The sequence below is a fragment of the Dermacentor silvarum genome, chromosome 8 (assembly GCF_013339745.2).
Source record: "Dermacentor silvarum isolate Dsil-2018 chromosome 8, BIME_Dsil_1.4, whole genome shotgun sequence".
Classification (NCBI taxonomy): Eukaryota; Metazoa; Arthropoda; class Arachnida; order Ixodida; family Ixodidae; genus Dermacentor; species Dermacentor silvarum.
The window spans coordinates 122368502-122392717 of NC_051161.1; the positions used below are offsets into that span (position 1 = coordinate 122368502).

Sequence of the window (24216 nt, forward strand, 5' to 3'; positions counted from 1 at the left end):
AGATACAGTAGCTTATATGACTGTGTATAAAGGCGTAATGTAGTGTTGTGAGAACATGGAAAGCTGCAACTTATCATATAACAAATCATATGATGATGATGATTAGAAACTGGTGTTAGCCCAGAGGTTCACAGCAACTTTGAGTGGGCTTCAACTGTGCAGTTGCTATGCATGCTCGAAACGATTTCAACAGTCTATTTTTAGTTATGTACTTATTAGTCGTTTTCGCAACTCTCGACATGCACCACCACAAATAACATGCGCGCAAAAAAAAAATATTGCTATTTGGTTTTTGTGAATTCTTTCATCCTTTGCTGAAACGCCTGGCATTGTTTCCAGACAGTGGATTGGGAAAGGAAAGGCAATAGAGTTGCATGTGCTCTTGACCAGTGCATCTTGCTTTGCTCTAGCAACGGCCCTGTAGATGCAGTCGCTTCCTTCTCCCTCAATTTTGTCAGTTATTACTGAACCCTCGGATGTATGTTGCCTCAAACTGGTGCATTGCAATGTTCAAGCGTGGCAATTTTCGTGCACAGAAGTCTTGCAGTTGTGCCTAGATTTAAAGAAGTAGTTGGGTGCAAACAAAGTATGTGAAGGTGGGCGGGCAATTGCCCCTGTAAGGTGCGCAATGCCTGCCAGCCTGAAAGAGCAAGGGACAGAGAAGGCATGAAAAGAAAGACGGGGGGGGGGGGGGAACTGAAAAAGGAGATGGTGGAGTTCAACGAGGTGAAGCGCTCCAGCATGGCACTCTGTGAAGCTCGTATGCCGATCGCGCAGGAATGTGCCATTAAAGGTGCACTAAATAGAGCGACTAAATCAGGTTGGACTAATAAAGGTACTGTATTTCAAACTCCATTTTTGCAATAGGAGGTCGATTACTAATAGATAAAATAGATGGCCAAACTTCAATTTTTTTTTAATGTTGCACCGAAACCCCAGTGCCAGTACGGCAGTGCGACATCGTGGATGTCAAAGTCTATTCTTGTTTGGGTCATTGTGGTGCAGTAAAAGTTTCCAAAACATGTCAGGTAAAGGTTCAGTCTCTAGGTCCTTCAGAATGCAATGTAGTTGACCCTTCCTGAATAAAAATTAGCCACACCTTAGGAGATGGCTTCAAAATCCACAACGTCATAACTCAGCTGGTGTGGGAACTTCCAAGGCAGCGTCGCCACCTGTCTCTTATCGGGGCTCCTCTTGCGGCAAGAGCGGCTTTTTTTTTGGTATTGTAGAAAGCCAATTTATTAGTGCAGCTTTACCCATTTTCTTAAGCGTACCTTTAAAAACAGAGAAATTGTGGCAGAAACCATCGAAGATGATTGTCAAACTCGGCTGAAAGCTTTCTTGTGTAACCTGCTGCACATTGCCATGCCATCTGTACATCACGGAACCTTGCGGCCACATCAGCAGAACACACACAGTGTCCCTTTAAGTCTGTCGTGGAGACAGACCTTTTAAGTGCCAAGCAGTGCCTACATAGTGGAACAAAGGATACACACTGCATGCTAAAACAAAAGCAGGCATGGGCTGTCGGTACCCAAGTCGTCTTCTTGTCTGTGCACACATTTCATACTCAAGTACCACAATGACAAGGCCTGCAATGAAGTTTAACTGCTGGTACTGCCATAGCTTCCTACAAAAATTACTAGATGGAACTCTGGGGCTGAAAGCATGGCGATTAAACTGGCATGGGAATGATGGGGACTACAGTAAGACCTCGTAATAATGATGTTCAAGGGGGAGCCAGAATTACATTGTTATATCAATTACTTCGTTATATCTATTATTGCATATATACTGCACTATAATTCCTACGGGGATTTCAAGGGCAATTTCATTTACTTTGCTATATCCATTATTTCATTATAACGAGGTTTGACTGCACACGAATTCACCTATACTTTGTCATTCTGGCTTTAAATGACTTTGCAAGCTGATAATTTTCAACAAAGTATTGCATTATAAATGCAACAATTCACAGTGATTAGGCATGTGTGCAGTCTCTTGTTGCCTTCAGAATTAATTTTTTTTTAAATTGCATTTCTTTGAAAATTACACTAATAAAGGTGGATAAAGCATACTAAGCAGAGCTGCCAACCTTAGAATTTGAAAAAGACTATACTGAAAGCCACAAAATACTAAAATTTGGCGAGAAAATTAAATTCAATTGTTCACTGCTTATTAAAGGTTTGCAGACTTTGTTCTGTAGACGTGTGTGAACAAGCACAATGATCCCCACCACAGACAAGCAGGAATTTTAGGCTAATTGATGAAATATTCACGTAAAGGCTGTCAACGATTCAGCTGCCATTATGCGTTGGTTCTATCAGCTGACGATGCTGCCGTGCAGGTAGGTCTTTGTAATCGATGGGTCCGGAAGAATAGACCACAAAATAGTGAAGAGACTAATGGATTCCTCATTGCTTAAATTGATCTTACTCTAAATTATAGGCAACTGAAAAATCATAAAATGTTTGGGTCAATGTGACAATTGTAAACAAGCGCTACAAACTGGCGTTTTATGATAAAATCGTAAATGTTGGCAGGTATGATAGAAAGCAAAGTGAGAACAACATCTGAAATCACAAGCACAAACATCAGACAAAGCTATGTAACTATTAGTCCCACACTAGCTGAACAATTGCAGTGCCGAAGTTCCCTTTAGTAATTTTAGTAGCAAACTTTATGGGTATTGCTTCTTGAGTCTGCTATCAGTCTGGTGCTTCATACTCTCAGCCAGTACATCCATCACCTTCATAGATTACACTCGGCCCAAAGAGACTGGTGCCTCTTCACTGTCACCACACCGAAATGAGGATACCCTTCCTGGTCACCCACACCTTTATTCTTCACATCATGACCTGTAGACAACATATTGCACGACCCACTTGACCCCATCATCATTTTCCTTTTTTTTTTTTCACCCAGACGGCATTCTTCCATCGTTCTTCTTTTGTGCCCCATGACAAGGTCTAGCTTTAATTAAAGCTCTGCCCTTCAAGAACAGGCAGTCTTTAGTACGGAGCAACAAATGTTGAATGCAACCCTTCAGACTTTTGATGTGGCACAGAATTGCACACATAGTGCATAGGTCATGCACAACGTCCAAGTCTTCAGTGCACGGAACAGTAAAAGTGAGCAATATCAGTAGTCTATGCATGCAGTAAGCACTCATCAGAAGGTCACTGGCCTATCGGCACAAGTGGGTAATCGTGGCCATTCATTGTAGAGCACAGGCACCTCCGCTGGTGTGTAGAGCACATGGTAAGCCTTCGATAAGAGTGCGAGTTTCGCAAGAGATAACATGTGCTCCACAGTCAGATTTTCCAGCTGTGGATTGATGCAACAGCAAGTACACTGCAGTTTTTCCACTGGACATAACAGGCACATTTCTGGTGCTTCTGACAATGTTGAAACCAGCTCGTAGTAATGGCTCTTGGTCAAAACATTAGATTGTTCGATGCATTCACTTCCATGATAAATTTACTTGAGTCTCATCTGCCCTGTAGATTTGTTTCAGGATTGTAAAGCAAACACTCCTGATGCCACACCAGTGAATGGCTAAGTTACAAAAATGCCTATAAACACACACAGGGGTATATAACTATGTGGCATTGTAGACTCTGGGTGCTTCTGAAATTGTACAAAAATTGCCACATTTTGTCTTGATGCAGCTGGGAATCACTTGCCTTAATAAGTATGCAACTAGCCACATATTAACTGTTACACATGCTTTGGTGCAACAGCTGTTGTAACAATCATGTGCCAGAGAAAATTTCTGCCAAGGTCTTCCACATAGTTGTCAATGGTGAGCAACCTTGTGTATGACAATCACAGTCACGGTTACTCGCCAAGGCCCAGCTACATAGCCCAGCTCTGAAGTCGTGGCATAAAATGAAATTCATTACACACTATGGAATTCCAAAAGGAGAGGGCAGATCTGGGCCTCAATACTTCGATGCCCCCTTCCATCTCTCTTTCAGCTTGCGATCATCAATATATTTTTCCCTGCTGTCTTCCACCAACTAGACAATGTCATGAGGGCGTGCTTGTGGGAAAGTCAGTTGGACTCGACAAACACCTCGCCCCAGAGTTGTTTTTCTCCTTTTCGAAACGATCTGTTAGGATTACATATGCGCTGGAAGGTGGAGGGGTCAGTCGAACTTGACAACCACCTTGCCAACGCTTTTGCCCGAGTGAAGGTACTCAACACCGCGGATGCAACCTTCAACACCCTTCAGCTCCCCGCCCTCTGCATTCAATCCGAGGTCGACCCTGGGAACGAGGCTGCCATCCTGCAGCATCATGTACAGCTTACTAACGTACTCCGGATACAAGTGGGCATAGTCTGGAAGCAAGAAGCCCGCCAGAGTGGCCGAGCGTGCGAGCAGTCGGTAGGGCAGATCGCGCAGATCAACATCGGGGAACGGTTTGTCAGCCTGTAGATAGCCCTTAATGGCTCCCACCACCACGAGGCGGCCTCGCGGTCGCAGCTTCCTGAAGAGCGTGTCGAAAGTCTCCCCGCCCACGGTCTCCCAGACGACGTCGACGCCATCGGGATACGCCTTGCCCAGTTCGGCACCCAGATCCTGCGTGCGGTAGTTGATGACCTTCTCGCAGCCCAGGCTGCGCAGGTACTCTTCCTTCTGGTCCGAGGAACACGTGGCCACCACGCGGCAGCCGGCGGCCCGCGCGTACTGCACGGCCAGGTGGCCCAGACCTCCCGCGGCCGCCGTTACCAGCACCGTCTCGCCAGCGCTGATGCGCCCCTGTTGGTCGAGGCCGATCGCGGCCGTCAGGCCGCTTACCAGGAGCGGCACTACCTCGGGTATGGCCTGTGGTACGCGGTACGCACGCTCTGCCCGCACGCATTGGTACTCGGCGAACGCGCCGAACTTGGGGAAGTTAGTCGTAGCCACGGCGTTGCCGACCTGCAACAGTGAACGCAAGCAAGGCGGCCGCATTTAAATATGATTTGAAGAACATTCTATAACAAGCTCGTTACAATACACTTTATCATTAAAAGATGATTTGCAAAACATAACAAGCTGGTTACGAGTCACTTCAAGAATACATGCGTTGGCTGCATCGAGGAAGGAAAAAAAAGTTTAAAAAAGAAAAAAAGTTCATTCCTTCCTGCATGGTTGTCTGCGACGAGATTTCTTCACCGCTGGCGCATTCTGTGAAGTCATCGAAGTAGGGTGCCTCGATGCCCAGCGCTACATTGAAGTTTACAGGCCCGCCCCCTTTAAGAACGAAACCGAAACCGCGCGACTGTCGAGCGGTTGCAGCAATAAAAGTTACCTTAAGTCCATCGACGTCCGGGCCGACCGCGACCACCTCGCCGACAGACTCAAAGCCCAGGTCGAACGGGTGTTCCTTGGGCGTCTGTTCGTACCGGCCGGCGGTTGCGTTGACGTCTGAAGCATTGACACCGGCGTAGCAGGTCCGCACAAGAACCTCACCCGGCCCGGGCTTCGGCGTCGGCACCGTAACGACGGAGACCGCATCGCGGAATTTCGGCGTCGTCTTGACGCACACTAGTTTGCGATACTCGGCTGGTATCTTGCTTTTCGTAGCCATGGTCGCCCGGGAAGCACCTGCTGCCGGCGCGCTGCGCAGTAACAGCTGCACTGCTAGCATCGTGCCGCCGGGTCGTTTATCAACGGATGCGGGGAACGGCTGTGAAGAGGCCGCGCGTTTCCTGCTGGCGTGTGACACTTCTATTGCACAATAGCAGGTAACAGCTTGCTACACGGATGCGGCTATCTTCGTGAGGGCGTACAATCAGTCTGTTTTTAACTGTCCGGAGGGTGCCGTGCACGTGTTTAACACGATTGTTTGTTTTTGTGTTTTTGGAACTTCAAACCCCTGGTGGCGATACACACCACCCATACTTAACCTGGTGCCACTACAGCTATATAAACACATTGCACACGTCAGAAATTTTTTTAAAAAAGACGAGGAACGCATTGATGCAATATACTGTTACCTGAGAGAGTGGCAAAATTTGGCCAAACGAGCGCCTTTTATCCTACGGCCTCCAAGATCGGGCAGTGCACAGTGCGATGACCTCTCCTAAAGGTTTTTTTTTTTTTTTTTTTTTTTTTTTCTGCTTTCATGGTCGTCGCTGTGGGTCGCCAGGATGGCTTCTTCTTCAGCCGAGGAGGGGCGACTGTAACAAAAAAATTCAAAAAACGGCACCAGAAAGTTCCGTCGCACGTCTCGGAGCCAGAATTTATTCTATGGCCAGAAGATCGGCACGCTAGAAAGCGCCGTCGCCATCAACCGTTTATAGATACCTACCTATATATATTTATACCTACCTACCTATAGTTCTCCATCGCGTGTCTCGCGGCCAGTTCGTCTTTCTGCATATCCGAATGCAGGGACACTAACCGAGAGTAGAGTTAATGTATATGCTCCCCCTGGAGCAGCAGCTGGGTCATCGTTGCTGCCGCTGTGTTTCTGGCTGTCACTGGACGACTCCAATAAACGTCGTAACACTTTTAAGGCACGTGACAAACTCATGAAGTCCTTCTTTTCAGCTATTACTGTTATTTTGCTCTGGAGAGACAATCAATGAAATTGTTATTGAAGAAAACCCTACAGCACATAAGGAACTCATTTTCATCATCAAACACCATCTCAAAGTGAGACAAAAAAAAAAAAAAGGAAAACACTTGGGGACGTATTCTGAGATGATCACGTTCGGCGATACCATCGCCTTAGGCATCCGGGGTGCGCTAATTGGCTGATAAGCTCATCCGAATCATACTGATAAGCTCATACGATTTCGCCCAGCCAGCCAATCAGCGCGTGCCTGATGGCAAAGGCGATATGACAGTATCGCCGAAATGGATTGTCACAGAATACGTCCCCTGGATTCGCGCCTGCGTGGGTGGTCCTAGCCGATGTTCTTAGAGCTGCCAATGTTCCTGCCTTGACGGCTTTGTGGAGGATAATGTCTTTTCTAGGGAGCTGCGCGAGATGAGACCAACGGAAAACCGGCGGCGTTTGCCAGCGCCCAATGAAGGAATTAGATCGATGTAATTTGACGTTTACATTCCACTTAGACCAGTCTATATGCACTATGCAATGTGTTGTATGTGCACAGCTTGTTAGCAGGAACTCTATAATGTGTGTGCACATGTGCACCATAGTCACGCTAGAACGCTATAGCACTATTACGGCCTGTTCAATTAGTTTCCCAGTGTGTTGTCATTCCGGCCCGCAATTCTAAAGGTGTCCTCGATTCAGCGATGCGGAACCCCGTCCCCATCCCGTCGGCTGCTACAGCGTCTCTAAATGCATGGGCTGTGGGACACTTCCACATGTGTGTGCGAGCACTTATAAGCGAGGAACGCATTTTCTGCCCGACTTTTGAAGTGAAGGTTTCCTTAAAAACCCTCCCAGACATTGCTGACCATGGCTTCAGTTGCCGAGTGCTGCTGCTAGTCCTGCACAAATAGCCCAAACACAGGACAACCAGTATATAAAAAACGAATCTACCCTTACAGATGTGCCAGTTACTCGCTCCGATCTCTACAGAACTACGCACTGAAACGACAAACGGTGCCTAAATATTCTCACTGCAACAAATACACGTCCGCTAATGCATAACTCGTTCAATGGGCCAACTGTAGTGCTAATAACTTTGGCGATCCCGGAGAGGGCATAATGAAAACTTGGTCGATCCCGGAGAGAATAATTCGCATTCGTGTGGGTCACGTGGTGGGGGTCTTTATTGCTAGGCAAGGAACGTAACTGCTATATGTGCTGTATATGTCGCTAAGGGAGGCCGCTGTAGCCAAAGCAAGGACACAATCGAGTAAAAGGCTGCCAGAACAACGAATGCTGTGGCAGCTGTCATTATATAGCCACCAGCCAAACAAAAGAAACAAGTGCAACTGTACCTCGTGACGGCACGAAGCCACACGCTTGCATTGATAACTTTTTCTGCTGTCTTTGCATTGAAGCACTATACTGCAAAGCTCGTTGCAGAATATGAAGGCTTTATAGCATTTCAATAACCACTTCAAGAAAGTTTAGCTTCACATCGATTCCAACATGTGTGTTAAATGTGCTTTTTTATTAATTATGGCGAAAGCCTTAGATGGCTCGTGGGTCGAAAAATCCGACGACCGTCCGGCATTATGGTGACCACTGAGCATACGCAAAACATTTCAGTGCCACCGTTACTGCCCCTGGCTTCAGTATTAGCACTCAAGAAGACCAAAATAGTACGAGCTTGAAAGCCACTCAAAAAAAAAAAAAATTCAAGTGATGTCTTGGACACATTAAATGGCATGATAAGTGAGTAGAGGTGATACATTTAAATGTCAAATGGGAAATGTAAATGAGTTTTTGTGCTAAATGTGAATCAAAAGGTGAATTAAGGTCAATCAAATGTGAATTAACGCGAATCTAAGGTGAAAAAAGTGAATCAAATGTGAATTATGTGTCTACCATGCCTACCGCAACCAATCATACGTGGTGTATATGTGTACATCTCGTTAGGCACATCATGAAAAAAAACCTGTGCGATGACGTGGCGGCTTGTATAAAACACAGCGCGGAGGCGGCACGGTTCAGTCTGTCTCGTCCTACTGAACGCGCTGTTGCGTGATGGAAAGTACGTCTTCGGAGGATGAACTACCTAAACCTACAGCAAAAAAACAACAACAAGAAAACAAGTAATAGGAAGTAACAACGAAATTGAATGACAATGTCAAAGTAATTTAATGAATATCTCGTGAGGCGCTTAGGTCCTTCGCCTTCATCCTTCTTGGTGTGTACTAAAGTGACTTAACTTTTTTCCCCCCTGCTGTTGAGCTGTTAGTGTCCGGTAGCTTTCTGTCCAGAATAGCAGTCTCCCGTGTGCGGTTAGTGGTGTGTAAGGTTTGTCATATGTATTTCTCGAGTAAACAACGAAGAAGTCTATCGATCTTCACAAGAGTGCATGATTTGGCTTCTTGTAAATGCACGGCAATGAGCGCTGTGGTGTTCAACTCTTTGTTTGTGTTTCTCGCATATGAGTTACATGCTAAAGAATCTGTTTAGCGCAAGCATTGTATAGTGTATCATGCATATAGGCATCTACTACAGGGCGATCAGGGCCCTATGCATCTGATTAAAGCCTTTATAAAAATTTAATTACGGTATACAATCGTACCATGCGCATTACAAGCGCATTTTACGAACCTGCACATGCAGGAAGTTTGCCCAATGTCCTGAAGGAATTCAACGTGCTACAATGTTGATATTCTGAAGTAACTGAGGGCATCATATGTGTGATGCCTGGGCAAAGTTTCAAGAGCATCAATTAAATACAGCCCCCATAAAAAAATTACTTAAGAAGGTGCTGGAAAGCACTACGTGCCCGTATCAGCTGTTTCCCAGTGTGCCGAGAGTGTTATGTGTCACTTAGAGTTTACATTCGGTGAAAATGGAGAGTACATTGTTATGTGTAATTTGTGGCAACATTTTAATGTATGTTGCTTAATTGTGAGCTTTGGAGATACTTATTGAACCCTGGTTTTCTCCCTACTTTCATGAGTTAAAATTCGTAGTAGGTTTCCCTGATGTCCTTTGAATTAAACAAGGAACATTAATTGTTTATGTTTTGTGAACATAAGGAAAATGTTGTGGGTATAATGTGTAGGCGAAGTAGAGCACTGCACGGGCTCGGGCTTACCCGAAAGCCCGGGCCCGGCCCGGCCCGTGGGCCGAGCCGGGCCGGGTAGAGCAGTTTTTTCCCGGGCTCGGGCCGGGCTTGGGCACGGCGTGTGCTTTTTGACCCGGGCCCGGGCCGGGCTCTTGTTTTTTGACGCGGGCCCGGGCCGGGCTCGGGCTTTCTGGTGGTGTGCATGTAACGTGCAGCGAGTTATTCTCGGGCGTCTCAACTCTGAAAAACATGCATTTTTCGGTCTCGGGCCGGGCTTGGGCCTAAGGTAAAGGGGTGGCGGGCCGGGCCTTACACAAGGTCTTACACAAGCCTGTGTAAAATGCCGACTGCGGGCTACACTATCAGCCGCAGCGGAGTGGATGCGAAAGCTTCGCTTCCTACCGGCGATGTGAAGATATTGCCGACCTGGCCTGAAACCGTATCTTTGGTCATCGGCTTTCAAATTAAACAAAATGAAAGTAGTTTTTTTTTTGGTGATCTGAGATTCATTCTTTTTCCAATAGTCCGATCACCCGGTAATATTTATGGCCCCTTCTGTGTAAGAAAAATTGGTCAGCGACTGTACTTATTTGCTTAAAAGGACGAATTTCAATATAAAGAAATTTCATTATGAAGGAGTAAACTGCCCATTTCACCGACTTCGTTATACAAAGCTGTAACTGTATACTCATTTCCTGCCAGTCTTGAGTAAACAAAGCTCTGTTACTTTTTAAGCAGCTGCATTTACGTGAATACGACAATGACATACTGCATCGCGGGCTTGCGCGTCCTAAGTGAGCTGTGGCTCAGCCCAATATAAACGCTCAACAATTGTGAGCCTGAAGTTGCTTACAAGAGAGAGAGAGAGAAATAACATTTATTAGCCCCGAAGGAACTAAAGCCCAAGTCCGGGCCTCCTGGTAGGCTCATGCCTCCAGGCCCACAACGTTCTTGACGTGTTGCACCAGAAGCGGCCACCATAGTTTTTCACACCTTCGTGGGAAAGTGGTCCACTCCTCCCAGCTGCCAGGACGCTGGTTGTGTGGTAATTTGGAAAGTATCGTCTTTTTGAAGATGGCGTTTGCAGGGCACTCCCACAAGATGTGTTTATTTGATGGATAGGCCCCGCACTGTTTACAAGTGTCCCTGGGTCCCTGTTAATATAATGCGTATAGTGTGGTGTGAGTAATGTGTGTGTTTGTGCTTTTCGTATGATTGAGGCGTCCTCTCTCGAATGCGTGTAGGATGGTGTGTTGAGAATTGTTGATGCTTCCCTGTGAGACTTCAAAATATGTATCCTTTCTTTCCGCTGCATCTTCTGCTCTTTTCTGGGGTTGTAAGTATCTTCAACAGGCCAAAGGATAGGAGGTCCCAGATTTTCTGCGCGGGTGAGCTGGTGTGCTCTTACATTTCCTCGCAATCCTTGATGGCCTGGAACCCATTGTATGCGTATGCGTAGAAGGGGGTGAGCATGCATGTACATGTGGAGCTTTGTGCGTATGTGGTAAGGAAGGTCATCATTTTGAATGTCTCTGCAAGTGCTTTGACTGTCTGTTTGGATTGTGATCATGTCAGATGTGTGTGTCATTTCCGTTATGGCGAGCATTACTGCCAGCAATTCCGCGTCGTGAGGCGTTGGGACTCCCAAGTAATTTTTCACAAGCGTCGAGTCATGGCCCACGACCGCTGCTTTGCTGATTTCGGCATTATGACTGGCATCTGTGTAGTACGTGCTTTTATCCTCTGTCCTCTGCATTACACTTGTCCTTTTTGAGCGCCTATTTCGATTCTTTTCCGGGTGCATATTTTGTGGAATGGGATCTACGGTTATCCTTGGCACATCATCCCATGGTGGTAGTTTCGGGGGAATTGGAGGTAAGTTAGCGGTTTCGTATCCCAATCTATTCAGTATTCGTCGACCCTGATTAGATGATTTAAGTCTCTGTATTTGTGCTTGATTGTGCATGTCTATTCTGTCTTCTAGTGAGTTAAAGAGGCCGGTTGCTTCAATTTTATGGTTAGGTGCAAACTTAGGAACTCCCAGGGCAAGCCTAGCACACTTTCTAATTATAATGTCTATCTTTTTGCGCTGAGTGCTGGTTATCTTAGCGTATGGTAGATAGTACATTATCCTAGAAAAGATCAAGGCTTCCATAACCTTACGAAGTTCATGTTCTTTCATTCCTCTCCTTTGTCTAGTTATTCTACGTATCATTGCAAGGATCTGTTCCAGTTGTACGGTCAGCTTCTGCACCCATGTTGATGCTTTACCAAACAGATTGAATTTCGTACGTAAACTGAAATGCCGACTGTGAGATCAAAGATTTAGTGGTCTGTGCAGAAAAAAGTGCACAATACTGGAGTCAGTCTACCAGCACTACAATGTACTGATTAGGAAGCACAGAGCAGCTGTCTTGGATTCCTTCTTGTCCTGTGTTCATCCATAGGTATGTACAACTGCCGCATAGCACCACTTGGCACAGCCACCGTGAAATATACATTGGTTACAGCATAGGCGCAACGAGCAGCACCGCCAACGGCAGAAATTCTGTCTGTGGTAGGAAAGCAAGTGACACTCCGCTTAAGTCATGTCACCACGACGGTCATGTCACCATTCATGCTTATGATCATGTCAACCTTGACGACGTGATCATATACAGGGTCATCCAAGCTTGCAGCATGACTGAGGATCGCGCAACAGAACACTCCTCACGCAATAAGTTGGAACTATTTAATCAGCACCAGCTTCAACCACAAGCAGCTTCTTCAAATGGTGCAGACACAAACAGGTTGGTGCCAACGCAATTGGTCAGTTGACGAAAGTCCTAGTGATGTAAGACGATTGTGTGAAATCTTGCAACTTTTTCTGAACACAACACAGATTACATACGTTCCTACTAAAGAGTTTTTGTGGTGCTTGTGAGAGAAAGCATGAAACTTGGATGCAACCCGTGAGGACCAAACACTGCTCTCTGGCCAGCAAACAGCAGTCCCAACCAGCGCCGTCAGTGGGCTGGCTCAGCGTAGTCGCAGCCCTCCACGTCGCTTGCCCGGGAAACTGTCAGATCGAATGTGCGATCATCAGCCTGAAAGGAAACATGCGGCTCTTTATGCAATCACAGGAAAGTTCCGCGAAGTACGGTTGAACCTGAATTTACCAACTCAGATAAAGCAGATTATTCTCTATAATATCAACCACGCAAAATTCACTGACTGATACTGATGTAAAGTAACTCTTTCATAAAGAACTGGACATTGGATATGTCGAACTTGGGGTGTTCAAGACAGCTTTCATGGCTTGAATGCAGCGATGAGGGGATTTATTTTTACTGTTTTTTTTTTGTTATGCCTATTTTTCTTGCATGTTTGCAAGATTATGTGCGTGAGGCACTGAGAAGCAGTTTAAGGGGCGTTGCTAGGCTGAAGAGTCAACTTTTGAACCATTTAACCGATCTTAATGAAATTCTATGGGATGATTTACCTTCTTGTCATTAGAACACATATTAAATTCAATCATGCTGGCACATTAAGAATAGTAGTCCTAGTTATCATATTGAGGAGTTCAGTATGTCAGCTTAGGAAAACTATGATTTCAAAAATAATAGATATATTCATTATGTTTGAATACATCTAGGTGGCCTATAATGCAGGATAAGGGTAGCCATTTGCTTTTCTATGCCATTTTTGAAAGAAAAAATCCCATCACTTGAAAACCAAGTTGTTCTTTTTGTGTTGCACCAAAATGTTAAATATCTGATATTTTCATTGTGATAGCAGAAATTTAGAAGCCTAAAGTACGTTATTTTGTATCTCACAAGAACTTCACTCCAGAAACCACATTCAATGCAACTTTTGGCAGATCAGTTTGAAAACGATTGCTTTCCTCAAGGTGCTGCTTGGCCAAAAAGTGCAACCTGAGAAAAATCAATTCAAAGGTTGCACAGCATGCTACTTTACTTTATGGTGAATAGCGATTATTCAAAGGCGGCTACTGCATAATTTCTCTTCTTAAATCTTCTTCTTGCAATTGCTACAAGTCATATTTTTCTTTTTTTTTTTCTTTCAGCTTTAGTGTTGTTAAACGCCTTGTCAGTGCTTGTGAAATGTTTCTCTTAGCTGCTTGCTGGATGTGCTTCCTCGTCTGAACTTCACGATCCAGCTGCAGGTCATTGAGCACTCTCTTGCTGCCGCATATGCACCCTCACTGAACTCGAGCGCAGCCACTGCTACAATGCTGATCCAGTCTCCACTAATCTCAGAATGTGAACTCAGTCTTTGGGCACCTCTTCCAAAGTCACGCATCAAATGGTTAATTTGCATTCTGTGTCTGCATTCTCGAACATCGTTGAAGCTCTGGCTTATTCTGCCTGTTGCAGAGACACTAGCTCCTTGGCAATGTCTCTACTCAAGGCTGAAGACAGTTGTTGGAACCGACGGCTTGTTGGCATCAGCCAGAGCTTTACGGCAACTGTACTCCTTGTATTCACCGATTTTAATTAGACTGGAATCTACCAATCTCTGTTTCAGTGTTGGTTTGCCAGTCAATCCAGACTCACCGTGATTGAAAATATGCCAATTTTTTTTCCCGCCAGACCGAGTTTCAGTTTCGGCTTGCCACACAATCCTGGCTCGCCACAGCCAGGACTGCAGTGCATTGTGCTGCAGCCTCGATAGATGTCTTATGGCTAAAAAGCACATAGAACTATCTTTCGCACATGGACATTGATTCTGTATTGAGCTTGTTTCGTGCTATGCAGCTGTGTTTTGACAACAGTGTTCACGAGCGCTTCCAATGGTCGAGTGTCTGCCTCGTATGAGGGAGGTACTTGGATTGAATCCCAGTTCTGCTGGGAACCCAGCAGTTCTTTCCTAATGGATAGAGATGTCACCCTATAGAGATGTGAAAGGTCTTTGGGTGCCCCTTGTTCCACCACAACAATGGGGAAATAGTCAACCATCCGTCGCTGCTATGGGAGTCATACAAGTGCTGCTGTTGGGTAGGCACCGGTAAAAATGGTACAAACACGCTCCCAGCCCAGTACTTGGCGAATGGGGGAGCTCTACGCTGGGTAAGTACACCCACCTAGGGAAATTGCCGGAATGGATTGCCAGCAGCAATCCTTTTCAGCCATTTGGTCTTTTGTTTCGTCTTGGTTCTTCCACAGCAAGCATAGCGGTCTGTGCGAACCTCGCCCAAGCAACGTACCCCTGGAAAGCCATACACCTGGCTGGGAGCCGCTTGTACCCATTTTATAAACTGGTGGCGGGGATCGAACCGCGCACCTTACGCAGTAGAGCCGGGCATCCTACCCACGGCTCTACCTGCCAGCCACTCTACAGCTATCCACTACTTGTGCAACAGCCGCACACACTGCTCTTCAATGCACGTGCCCCCCTACCCCCAATGCTGATTTGTCATTTTCTCCTCACCGTGGTGGACAGGCTGCTGTCATCCATGCGAGAGAGCTCCTCCTCGACGCTCTCCTCCGAGCCACTGTGGTCAGTTTTCCGGGAGGCCGTACTGCACATGCACACGCACATGTACACACACATGCAGCTCTGTGAATGGCGGTGCAGTCAGAATGAAAGGTGAATGGTAAAAACATGGAGGAGCTTGCTTATGGTAACTATTGTTGTTAGCAGCCACAATGCATTAAGAACGAACCAATACCAACTTACTTTGCCTTCAGCACTCGGGCAAAATATCCAATGTGCAAATGGGGTGACAGCTATAGCCATGACAATTCATTGAGCAAAGACAGCGGCTGACATTGAAACCAAGGACAGCCAAGTGAAGCCTACAGGACGATGTCAGTTTCGTTTAACTCTACTTTATTTAAGCATTGCTCATGAGCGAAAATATTAATTTCACTCTTTCCAGAAAAAGTTGAAGAAGGTATTAAAAGAACACAGTTTTATGCTAAGAATGCTACAGGAAAATTTGGTCCTGCAGTTGTTAAACCCCCGCGAGAATAATGGGTAGGATACAGGTTTGCCTAACACTTGGCATAGCTTAAATTTGTTAAAGGGGCTATCATTACCATGACCATCTGGCTATTCTCAGTTTATTACTGTAACTGAGAGTAGGGGGCCCAATATGGTTACACACACACACACACACACACACACACACACACACACACACACACACACACACACACACACACACACACACACACACACGCACACACGCACACGCACACACGCACGCACACACACACACAAAGGGGTTTTCGTTGCACCGTTGAACTGTGCTCGCAATTCATTCACTTGCACACTACACAGCAGCAGCAGACCGCCGAGATGCACATGCGAAAATGAAATGACGCATGGTGGACCTGACATGTTTTCAGTTCTTGCCAATCGCTTCCAATGCTTGCAATTGATAAAAGCATGACATTCGAGATAGGCTTTTGTTACTCCGAGGGAGCCGTTTTCGGGGGTGCGATTCATTGTGTCACTACTCAATGTTGCCAGACTGCTGTACAGTTTAACTGCAACATCAAAAAATTCAAATACAAGTTTTCTACCGCACCAAATGCGCTCAAATTTTGAAAGTTTGCTGTGGGATGCATTTAACATGCAGTGCAGAACTCGTGCTCGAAAATTTGGTGTCACAGCCCCTTTCATGAAAGACATTGTGACTTAAGAAAATTACTTTACGATTCAATTATATGTTGTGTGCTAGACTCGCAATGCTTCTTTAAAGCTGATAGGCATTTTTTGCAACTCATAATAATGGCATTCTATTGCATAAATTTTGGGGCATAAATTAATCTTAGCACTTTCAAGCATGTGTGTTCTTATGTCCTGGTGACATTTGAGCTGCCACAATGACCACGGGTAATTATTTTTACATTTAAGACATTTATTCTGTTGCAACACTCTGAAAACAAGTCTAGCAATTGAAATTAGAGGCTAAATGAAGCTGATTATGGCCATAAAACAATTTTGCAACGTCAAATCAGCTTCAAGGTTACTTGAAGTCAGAAGGACAAAGTTGAGACAAATGTACACGTACTGCCCATAACTCCTATGATGACTGAACAACCATCCGCCAACACTAGTGCCGGATTTCCCTTTGGTATTTGCAGTACGAAAGTCTATGTAAGAGAAGACCACACTGAACACGTAGGCAATAGAGCATGTTCAAGGTTTAATAGAGGTTAGATGTAGAGCCTCATATTAGTCATAGAGGTGGAAGGTAGGACAGCCAAGAATGAAACTTCAATGGGTAGTTATGTGTCCACAGTGGGTAGTTATGCGTTATGATAAAGTGTCCACCGATTTCTGGCACTGCTATATATAATGAGCAGCAAAAGCGATATTATGTAGAAGACTTTACATAATATTTAAAAATAGCCATTTTGAAATAAAAGGACAATTCCTTCGGAGACATGCCGTCGGCAGAGCCGAACACGGGGTGACGTCTTCACTCAGCAGCGTGCTGGCTGCCCGCAACTGGGTGACATCGCCTCGAGGGGCGCAGCTTTGCACTCGCCGCAGCCTCCCAGTTTCTGTTTGTGCTCTTTTATAGCCGAACTTCGTCGTGCCACAGTTTTGCGGGTAATTACATTTTTCCAGATCCAAAAGTTCATATGGCTTGTACAGAGAGCTCGCTTCAGTTTTTGGATTACGATGAGGCCGCTGAAACTGGAAGCTCAAATGTTAATTAATGAATTTTTGTTAATTAGTGACTAATTACCACATATCACCCGTCACCCCATGGTTGCCACCACTGACGGCAAGTCTCTGAAGGAACCGTCCTTTTATTTCAAAACGTCTATTTTTAAATATCATTTAATTTCTTCGTAGACACACCCGGCACTAAAAAACATTCAAATTTATTTCTTCCTACCAGCAATTTTTTACAGCTATGCAGCCACAGAGTTCCAAACATGCTTCAAACTGTTCAGGCAGCTTTTCAGAGTCAACTTTCCCATTGTAATGTCAATTGCCTTCTGGCAAATCACACACGTCTCTCATTGAGGGTTAGCAGTGCCCAGATTCACTCAAAGATACTAGGCATGCGAAAGTCAAATGGCTGAAACTTACTTTCATCAAGGCATTTCTAGAGCACAGGGCTCAGAAGCATGGCTATGATGGCTACAATGTGAACCAACTAGCACAACAACAAAAGAAAAAAAGCAAGTGGTGGCACAGCTTGGTCACTTGATCTGGCTTTGTCTAGCACAATGATGACAGTGCAATATAAACAATCCTGTTGTCAGTGGCTGTAGACACATCAAACTGCAATCACTTAGCAAAACTTAAAAAAAAAATTATACAATTGTTTCCTGATGGATAGTGTCCTCAGCATAGCACCGATGCAGTTTGCTATTTTTGATTTTCAGAAGTTGCCTCAAACTCCAGTTTTTAGGGATTGAAGGAGCGCATTTATTTGCAAAAATATTTAAGCCCTTGAATGTCTTTCTTCAGATTCAAGAATTTTCAGCGATTTCAAGGATGCATACAAACCCTGTAAAGATGACTTTCCTTCTTTTCTTATAGCAGTTCTAGCAAGTATAGAATTAGTTCAATAAGCACACCAAAGTAAGTGCACCACGTATCAATGACACCAAGGTTTAGATTTTTGCCTAGTTCTAATGTGTTAAACTGAGGGCATGGTAGCTTACCTCTGCAGCGAATGGGACTCTGCTTCAGGATGAGGCACTGGAAAAACAGAAGAGCACTGTTAATAAAATTCAAGCAACCAATTTTTGTTGCCCCTTTTCTGGTATAACTGCAACATCAGCCTCCTCATGGCAAGACTGGACAGAGGGTAAAAGAAGGGTAAACAACAGGCTATACAGTCAACTTCCGGTAATCCGAAATTGATCTAATTATCCGATGGGTCGAATTAAACAACATGCAGAAAACAAATGCCAAAACATACCGATGATTCATTTGGCAGCATTTGGCCTATTCTAACACGCCACCGAATAAAACGCGCGCCCACTTTTTATATGTACAAAGTAGAAAACTAACATAGGAATGGCATTAAAGCTCCTAAACTGAGTAGAAACCTCCGATTGCATGGTGCTGGCAATTTGTGGCCCAATTTTATCTAAAAAAAAAAAAGGAAAGTGCGCGCTAGAATCAGAACCATGTGAACTGCAGTTCATGTCTAGACTTAGCTACTTGGTCCTGTGGTGCGTGCGATTCTCCGGAACGCCAAGAACACCTGACACAACTTGTTGCTGCTAGCTTAACATTCAACATAACTTATCGTTTGAAAGTGCTTTCATAATCAGACTGAAAGCAGCACGCCATCGCCATGCTATGCGCAAACTCGCTCGGTCACCATCCATGATAGCCATCTTGTGATGGCAATGGCGCCAGCATGGCTGACTTCGACGGTAGGCTGTTGCGAATGCAATTTTGGTTTTGTTAGTCTCTAGTTTTGTATTGTATTGCACTGCCCAAGCAATTTTTAGACCAGCTTTCTTGGAAAAAAAGAAAGAAAGAAAAGAAAGGGGTGCATTAGAGTTGGGTAAATGCCATAATAATTCATTGTGAGCTACTGTTTTTGCTTTTAAATCTTTATGAGACAAGCCAAAAATAGGCGTCTTCAACAGGAGATGACACATCTTCAATGCATTCCCTGTACCCTAAGTGCCACCGAGATGTACGCTGCCGCTATTGGCGTCACCACTGAGGTCATCATTGGGGTCGAGCGGGCGCATGATGACAGCCAGATTCGAATTATCTGGTGAAGACTAATTTCGTGATCAAAATAACAAAATTTTGGTCCCATAGAAATGTATAGGCTCCGGCCAGGATCTTCGGTTGGTATCGAATGGACAAAACGATCGAATTAACCAGAGTCAAATTAACGAAAGTCTATTGTATTCGAGTTTCTGGAAAATAAACAGCTGATAGTTAGTGCTTGGCGCTGTCTTTGCGTACTGGTCCTTTTGCAGTTCTTGCGCACAATTTAGGTACGTTTAACCAACTAGGCCACTGTCAAATATTCCTTAAAATAACGGTTAACTAGAGAAAAAATACAAGACCTTTCTCTAACCCCCATCCTTGAAGAGTGTGGACTGATTGACTAACGCATACGAAGTGCACGATGACGCCTCTTGGTGGACGCTGGTGGAACTACAGCCCGCAGTACACAACATGCGGTCCGAGCTTTGGTGGGCACACACCCAGAGCACCTAACTAGGCAAAGATAGAACACAGCTTCACCGGAGGAGGTACTAAACTTTGGCATTTCTGACTAGTCTTTGCTTCTTTCTAGGGGGCCGCCAGGCAAGTCAGAGAACCCACATCTCCACACTGGCACCCAACGTTGTGGGGCCAATGTGGGAATGCTGTCGAGGCCCCCATTCTTTTCCCCAAGCGAAGCTTTCCTGGCAAACCCTCCCAAACTTTCCTGACCGTGGCTGCTGGGTGCGGCTTCTGTCTTGCCGAATAGCTTACACTTATAAAAGAAACGATAGAATTACGTGCTCGATTGATGAGACTGAACCTCGGTCCCTCAACACAGCAACCCGATGCTCTAACCATCCATTAGGCCACAATAGCACTTCTGTCGTGCCAAGGCCAACCAGCTCTCCGAGATGATCGCCATGCGTGTCACACTGAGTAGCGCGAGTGCACAAGAGCACACGTGTGCGGGCCAGTTTCCGTTATGCCAGAGACGCAGAAATGGAATGGGCAAATTTATAGCATTTGATTAACCGCTTCACATAGATCTCAAGATGCAAGTTGGATCTGCACTTTCTTTTGTTTTTTGTTTTTTTGCTCTACATTATGTCAGCAATGATGGTCCAGCCAGTGTGACGACCCACAGAAGCCAGTCATTGGGAGATTGTTCATGACTACAAAAAAACTTCTGGAAAAGCTGCAAGGGCAGGCACACGTGCTCCTGCCCTTCCAAGCAGTTGTTAAGCCCTGTCACCACTCCTCTGTCGCTCTCAGGCATGCTTGTTAGCAACCAACCTCGAAAGGTTAACATAAGTGCACTACGGACAGAAGAATAAAAGAAAAAGAAAGTTTGGCAGCAGGTTACACTCCTGTAACACATGAAGGCGAAAGCCTGCTGCACACTTGGTAATGCACTGTGTCTCGCATTGTCGCGTTGCTGCTTTCGCAGTTCGGCTCGTTTTTGACGCTTAGGTGAGGCTTCGCATGCTCGTATAGCGTGGTCAGATTCATGCCAACGACGTTTCTCTTCGACATTACAGTTGCATCCCCTCAGCAGGAAAATGAAACGTATGCTGTTCTGTGTTGTATGGGTGATCTCAATGAAAGTATGCACCATTCGCTTCGCTTTGCTGCGTGCTTGTAGCCTCTGCATTACGAAAGGGATGAGACATTGCATTTTTGCTTGCTTAGGGGGGTATAAGCCATTGCTGATGATGACACTTTTTGTACCACTGGACCGAGGTGATGCATTTTTTTTTTCAAGGCTATTGGGGGTATGAGCTACTTAGGGCTTTCGCCTTAAAAAAGAAATGCCTCAGCTGAAAGGAATTGATGAGTTGAAGGGAAATAGAGAAAGTAAACATTGTGCTCATTATTATTGCCATTCATACCATAAGGTTCTTGCCAAATGGGTCTTCGGGAAAACATACAATGAAACCCGTTGCACTCATTCCAGCATGTTTCTCAGGTTTCAAGAAAGGTGTTTGAGTGCTTAAATCTAAGCTTACCAGGATTTTCTGCAATCACCCTCATCGGAATATGGCTGCTATGACTGGGAAATAGGCTACAGCGGTAACTCAGCTCTGCTCTGATGCCTGTGGCAAGAAGAGGCTTCGCTCACACACCAGCAGCCATGGAGCCTTTCATACACCTGAATATGAAGCTGAGACTCTGGGGAAGGTGTTAGAAAATCAAATCGTGATCATCAAGAGGGGACTCAGTGTGCTGGAGTAACAGCATTGCTCTCTGTTCAAGGAAACACAGAAACTGTTTCACATAGTTGCACAGAGAAGTTCAGGCATCATTTCTAGTTGATGCAGCTGGTGGCTGCATGTGCCAATCCTATCCAAATTATTTGATTCTTCTTATGCAAAGGTATATATTTTAGTCTCTCTTACCATTATATTTTTTAATAATACTGTTTTTTTTTTCAGATGCAAATATTTGGTGAGTGTTAGGCCAACGCTACCTGTACACAAACACAACAACATCTGCTTGCATTACCAATGTGTGATAATTGTTTTATCCTTTCCACTTTTGTGATACAAATGTAAATATACTTTTACTCTGGGTTTGTTTCTCTAAAAGCGGAGACCCACTACTCTGCATTTCTCAAGCCCCTCGTCCCACTGTAATGCCAGTAATTGCGCTGTGGGTAGTTCACAAACAAACAAGCAAGCAAACAAACAAATAAAATAAAGTTAACCAATATGCTGATGCAATGAGGGGCTCACCTTGTGTTTCTAGACTGGGGAGTACCTTGGGACCCGAGAGAGGAGGAAGGCGGCTGCCTCCACGGGAAGCGCCACCTCTGGCGGAAGAGTGAAGGCAGCAGCATGTTTGGGTGGGCACATTACTCAACCATCATGGCTTATCACCAGTTCAGAAGAACAGACAGCTACGAGCGCTAGTAAAATTCACATTGAGGAAAACAGCGTCTGGGGTGCCACGCACGAAGATGTCATTGAGTGACTGATTGATTTGGTAATATTGGAAATGTTGGCAACTTTCACCACACTGGATTTTCCACAACATTTGAAATGTCTAATGAATATAGAAGAGACACTTGCACAATAAATACAGAAATTGTGAGCAAATACATGACTAAAACATTATGGCCGAATCCATCTCACAATGACTGTCAATGGTAATGCGATTAGCATTCAAACAGTGCAGTGACACACCGTATGGCTGAAGTCACGTTTATTTGAAAGCAATAGTGGCCATTCTGAGACTTCCGTTGCTTAGGCTACATGCGACATACACTGTCCTTGCTATCGGCCTACTTTGCTCTGGCACTCGCTTGCCAAGGTCGCCCATGAGCATGATGGCATGACTGACGACGTAGTAACGACGATCGAATGATGCTGATGGAACTGTAAAGGTGGTATGATGACGATGGAATAACGACGATGAGATGATGATCCTGAAAGAATAACAATAGCATAACGACGATGGCGCGACAACGACAGTATGACAGCTGAATTATGAAGCTAGAATGACAGCAATGGAACGACGACGACAGCATAACAATGACAGCATGACAACATATGCACGACAGCGACTGTCCGATGATGATGGCATGACAACAGCCGCATAATCATGACTGAATGACGATAGCATGATTACAATATAATGGTGAAGGAGGAATGATGTTAATGGACCGACGAAGATTGTATGACGATGACAGCATGACGACAATGGTATGACGATGACTGTGTGATGATGATGGTGTGACGACGACGGCATGACGAGATTGGGACAATGAAGCTAGAATGATGACGATGGAACAACCATGACGGTATGACAACAAATGGACGCCGATGATCACATGACGACGATGGCATGACAATGGCATGAGAACCACTTTCACGACCACGAGTGTGTATGACGACCATGGTGTGACGATGATAGCATGACGAAAGTCAACTGATGAAGATGGAGTAACGATGATGGAACGACCTCGAAAATTAATGTGAGAAATTACTGTTCCAGCAGCTCTGGTCACATAACCAGACAAAGTGCCACAGACCACTGGCTTTTCCTGAAATTCTGTCAATGTCCACATGTTGCGGCACACTGCGATTCTCTGTCTCACACCTATGGAGCCTAACATCCAAGGCCAGCTACATGACTTGGGGGCATGCCAACAGCCTTCAGATTACTTGTGATTATAATTCATACACTTAGGACAGTGACCGTAGGAATTTGAGATGTCACAGCTGCCTACTAATGTGATACTAATATGCATAATTCATGGTAGAAGGCCTTCGATATGTCATGAAAACTGCACTAAAATATTTTATTTCATTTTTTTCGTTATTTTCTATTTAAGATGTGCAACATATAGGGTGTTTCATTTTAGCTGCACCAAATTTGTAAAAATTGCCTGTGGCAGATAACACAATTACAATCCTTGATCTAAACTACTCGATGAGGCGGCCATTACTTCCACAAGAAATCAAAATGCCGAATTGAATAATTAACATAATTACGCTAATTAACTTCTAAATTAATTATTTTATTGCAGATATTTCAATCTACGAATTATAGCCGGCGAGTTCGCAAGGCGTATCCACTTGGAACGAATTCTCAGGACTGAACCAGTTTCGAGATATTAATTTTCCTAGTGTCCAACGAAATGCATGGGTGTTCCAGTTAACTTTGTGCTTCAATGCATAAAACAGCGTTTTGCTCAAAAAGTTAACTGGAACACCCATGCATTTCGTCGGACACTATGAAAATTAATATCTCGAAACTGGTTCAGTCCTAAAAATTCGTTCCAAGTGGATACGCCTTGCGAACTCGGCGGCTACAATTCGTAGATTGAAAGATGTCCAGTAAAATATTGAATTTAGAAGTTAATTGGCATAAAGAGACAGAAGCACATGATTTAA

The 24216-nt window shown here is 44.8% G+C and overlaps 2 protein-coding genes across 3 annotated transcripts in view; both read right to left on the reverse strand.

The window, feature by feature from the left end:
* Window positions 1–2820: 2820 nt before the first annotated feature.
* On the reverse strand, window positions 2821–5842 carry LOC119461659 (prostaglandin reductase 3). Its single transcript, XM_037723028.2, has 2 exons — window positions 5302–5842; window positions 2821–4928 (listed from the first exon to the last, which is right to left on the reverse strand). Exons 1-2 carry the CDS (start codon window positions 5638–5640, stop codon window positions 4152–4154), a joined length of 1116 nt encoding a protein of 371 aa, XP_037578956.1. The 5' UTR covers window positions 5641–5842; the 3' UTR covers window positions 2821–4151.
* A 6536-nt stretch (window positions 5843–12378) lies between these two features.
* LOC119461660 (centrosomal protein 43) overlaps window positions 12379–24216 on the reverse strand; it is a 28422-nt gene continuing 16584 nt past the window's right edge. The window contains exons 5-8 of one of the 2 annotated variants that reach the window (XM_037723029.2): window positions 22054–22130; window positions 18301–18337; window positions 15095–15185; window positions 12379–12750 (exon numbers count right to left, since the gene is read on the reverse strand). In XM_037723029.2, the coding sequence (XP_037578957.1) occupies window positions 12670–12750; window positions 15095–15185; window positions 18301–18337; window positions 22054–22130 (286 nt within the window). In that variant the 3' untranslated portion in view covers window positions 12379–12669. Of the gene's footprint in view, window positions 12751–15094; window positions 15186–15213; window positions 15463–18300; window positions 18338–22053; window positions 22131–24216 lie in introns of those variants that run through there. The other variant, XM_049671856.1, reaches the window with a different exon arrangement.

Bases quoted from the DNA above. Each gene is read 5' to 3' on its own strand.
- LOC119461659 (XM_037723028.2), bottom strand. From the start codon at position 5,640: ATGCTAGCAGTGCAGCTGTTACTGCGCAGCGCGCCGGCAGCAGGTGCT. The intron at 4,929-5,301 runs GTAACTTTTATT...TCACTGTTGCAG, and splicing joins CGGACGTCGATGGACTTAAG to GTCGGCAACGCCGTGGCTAC.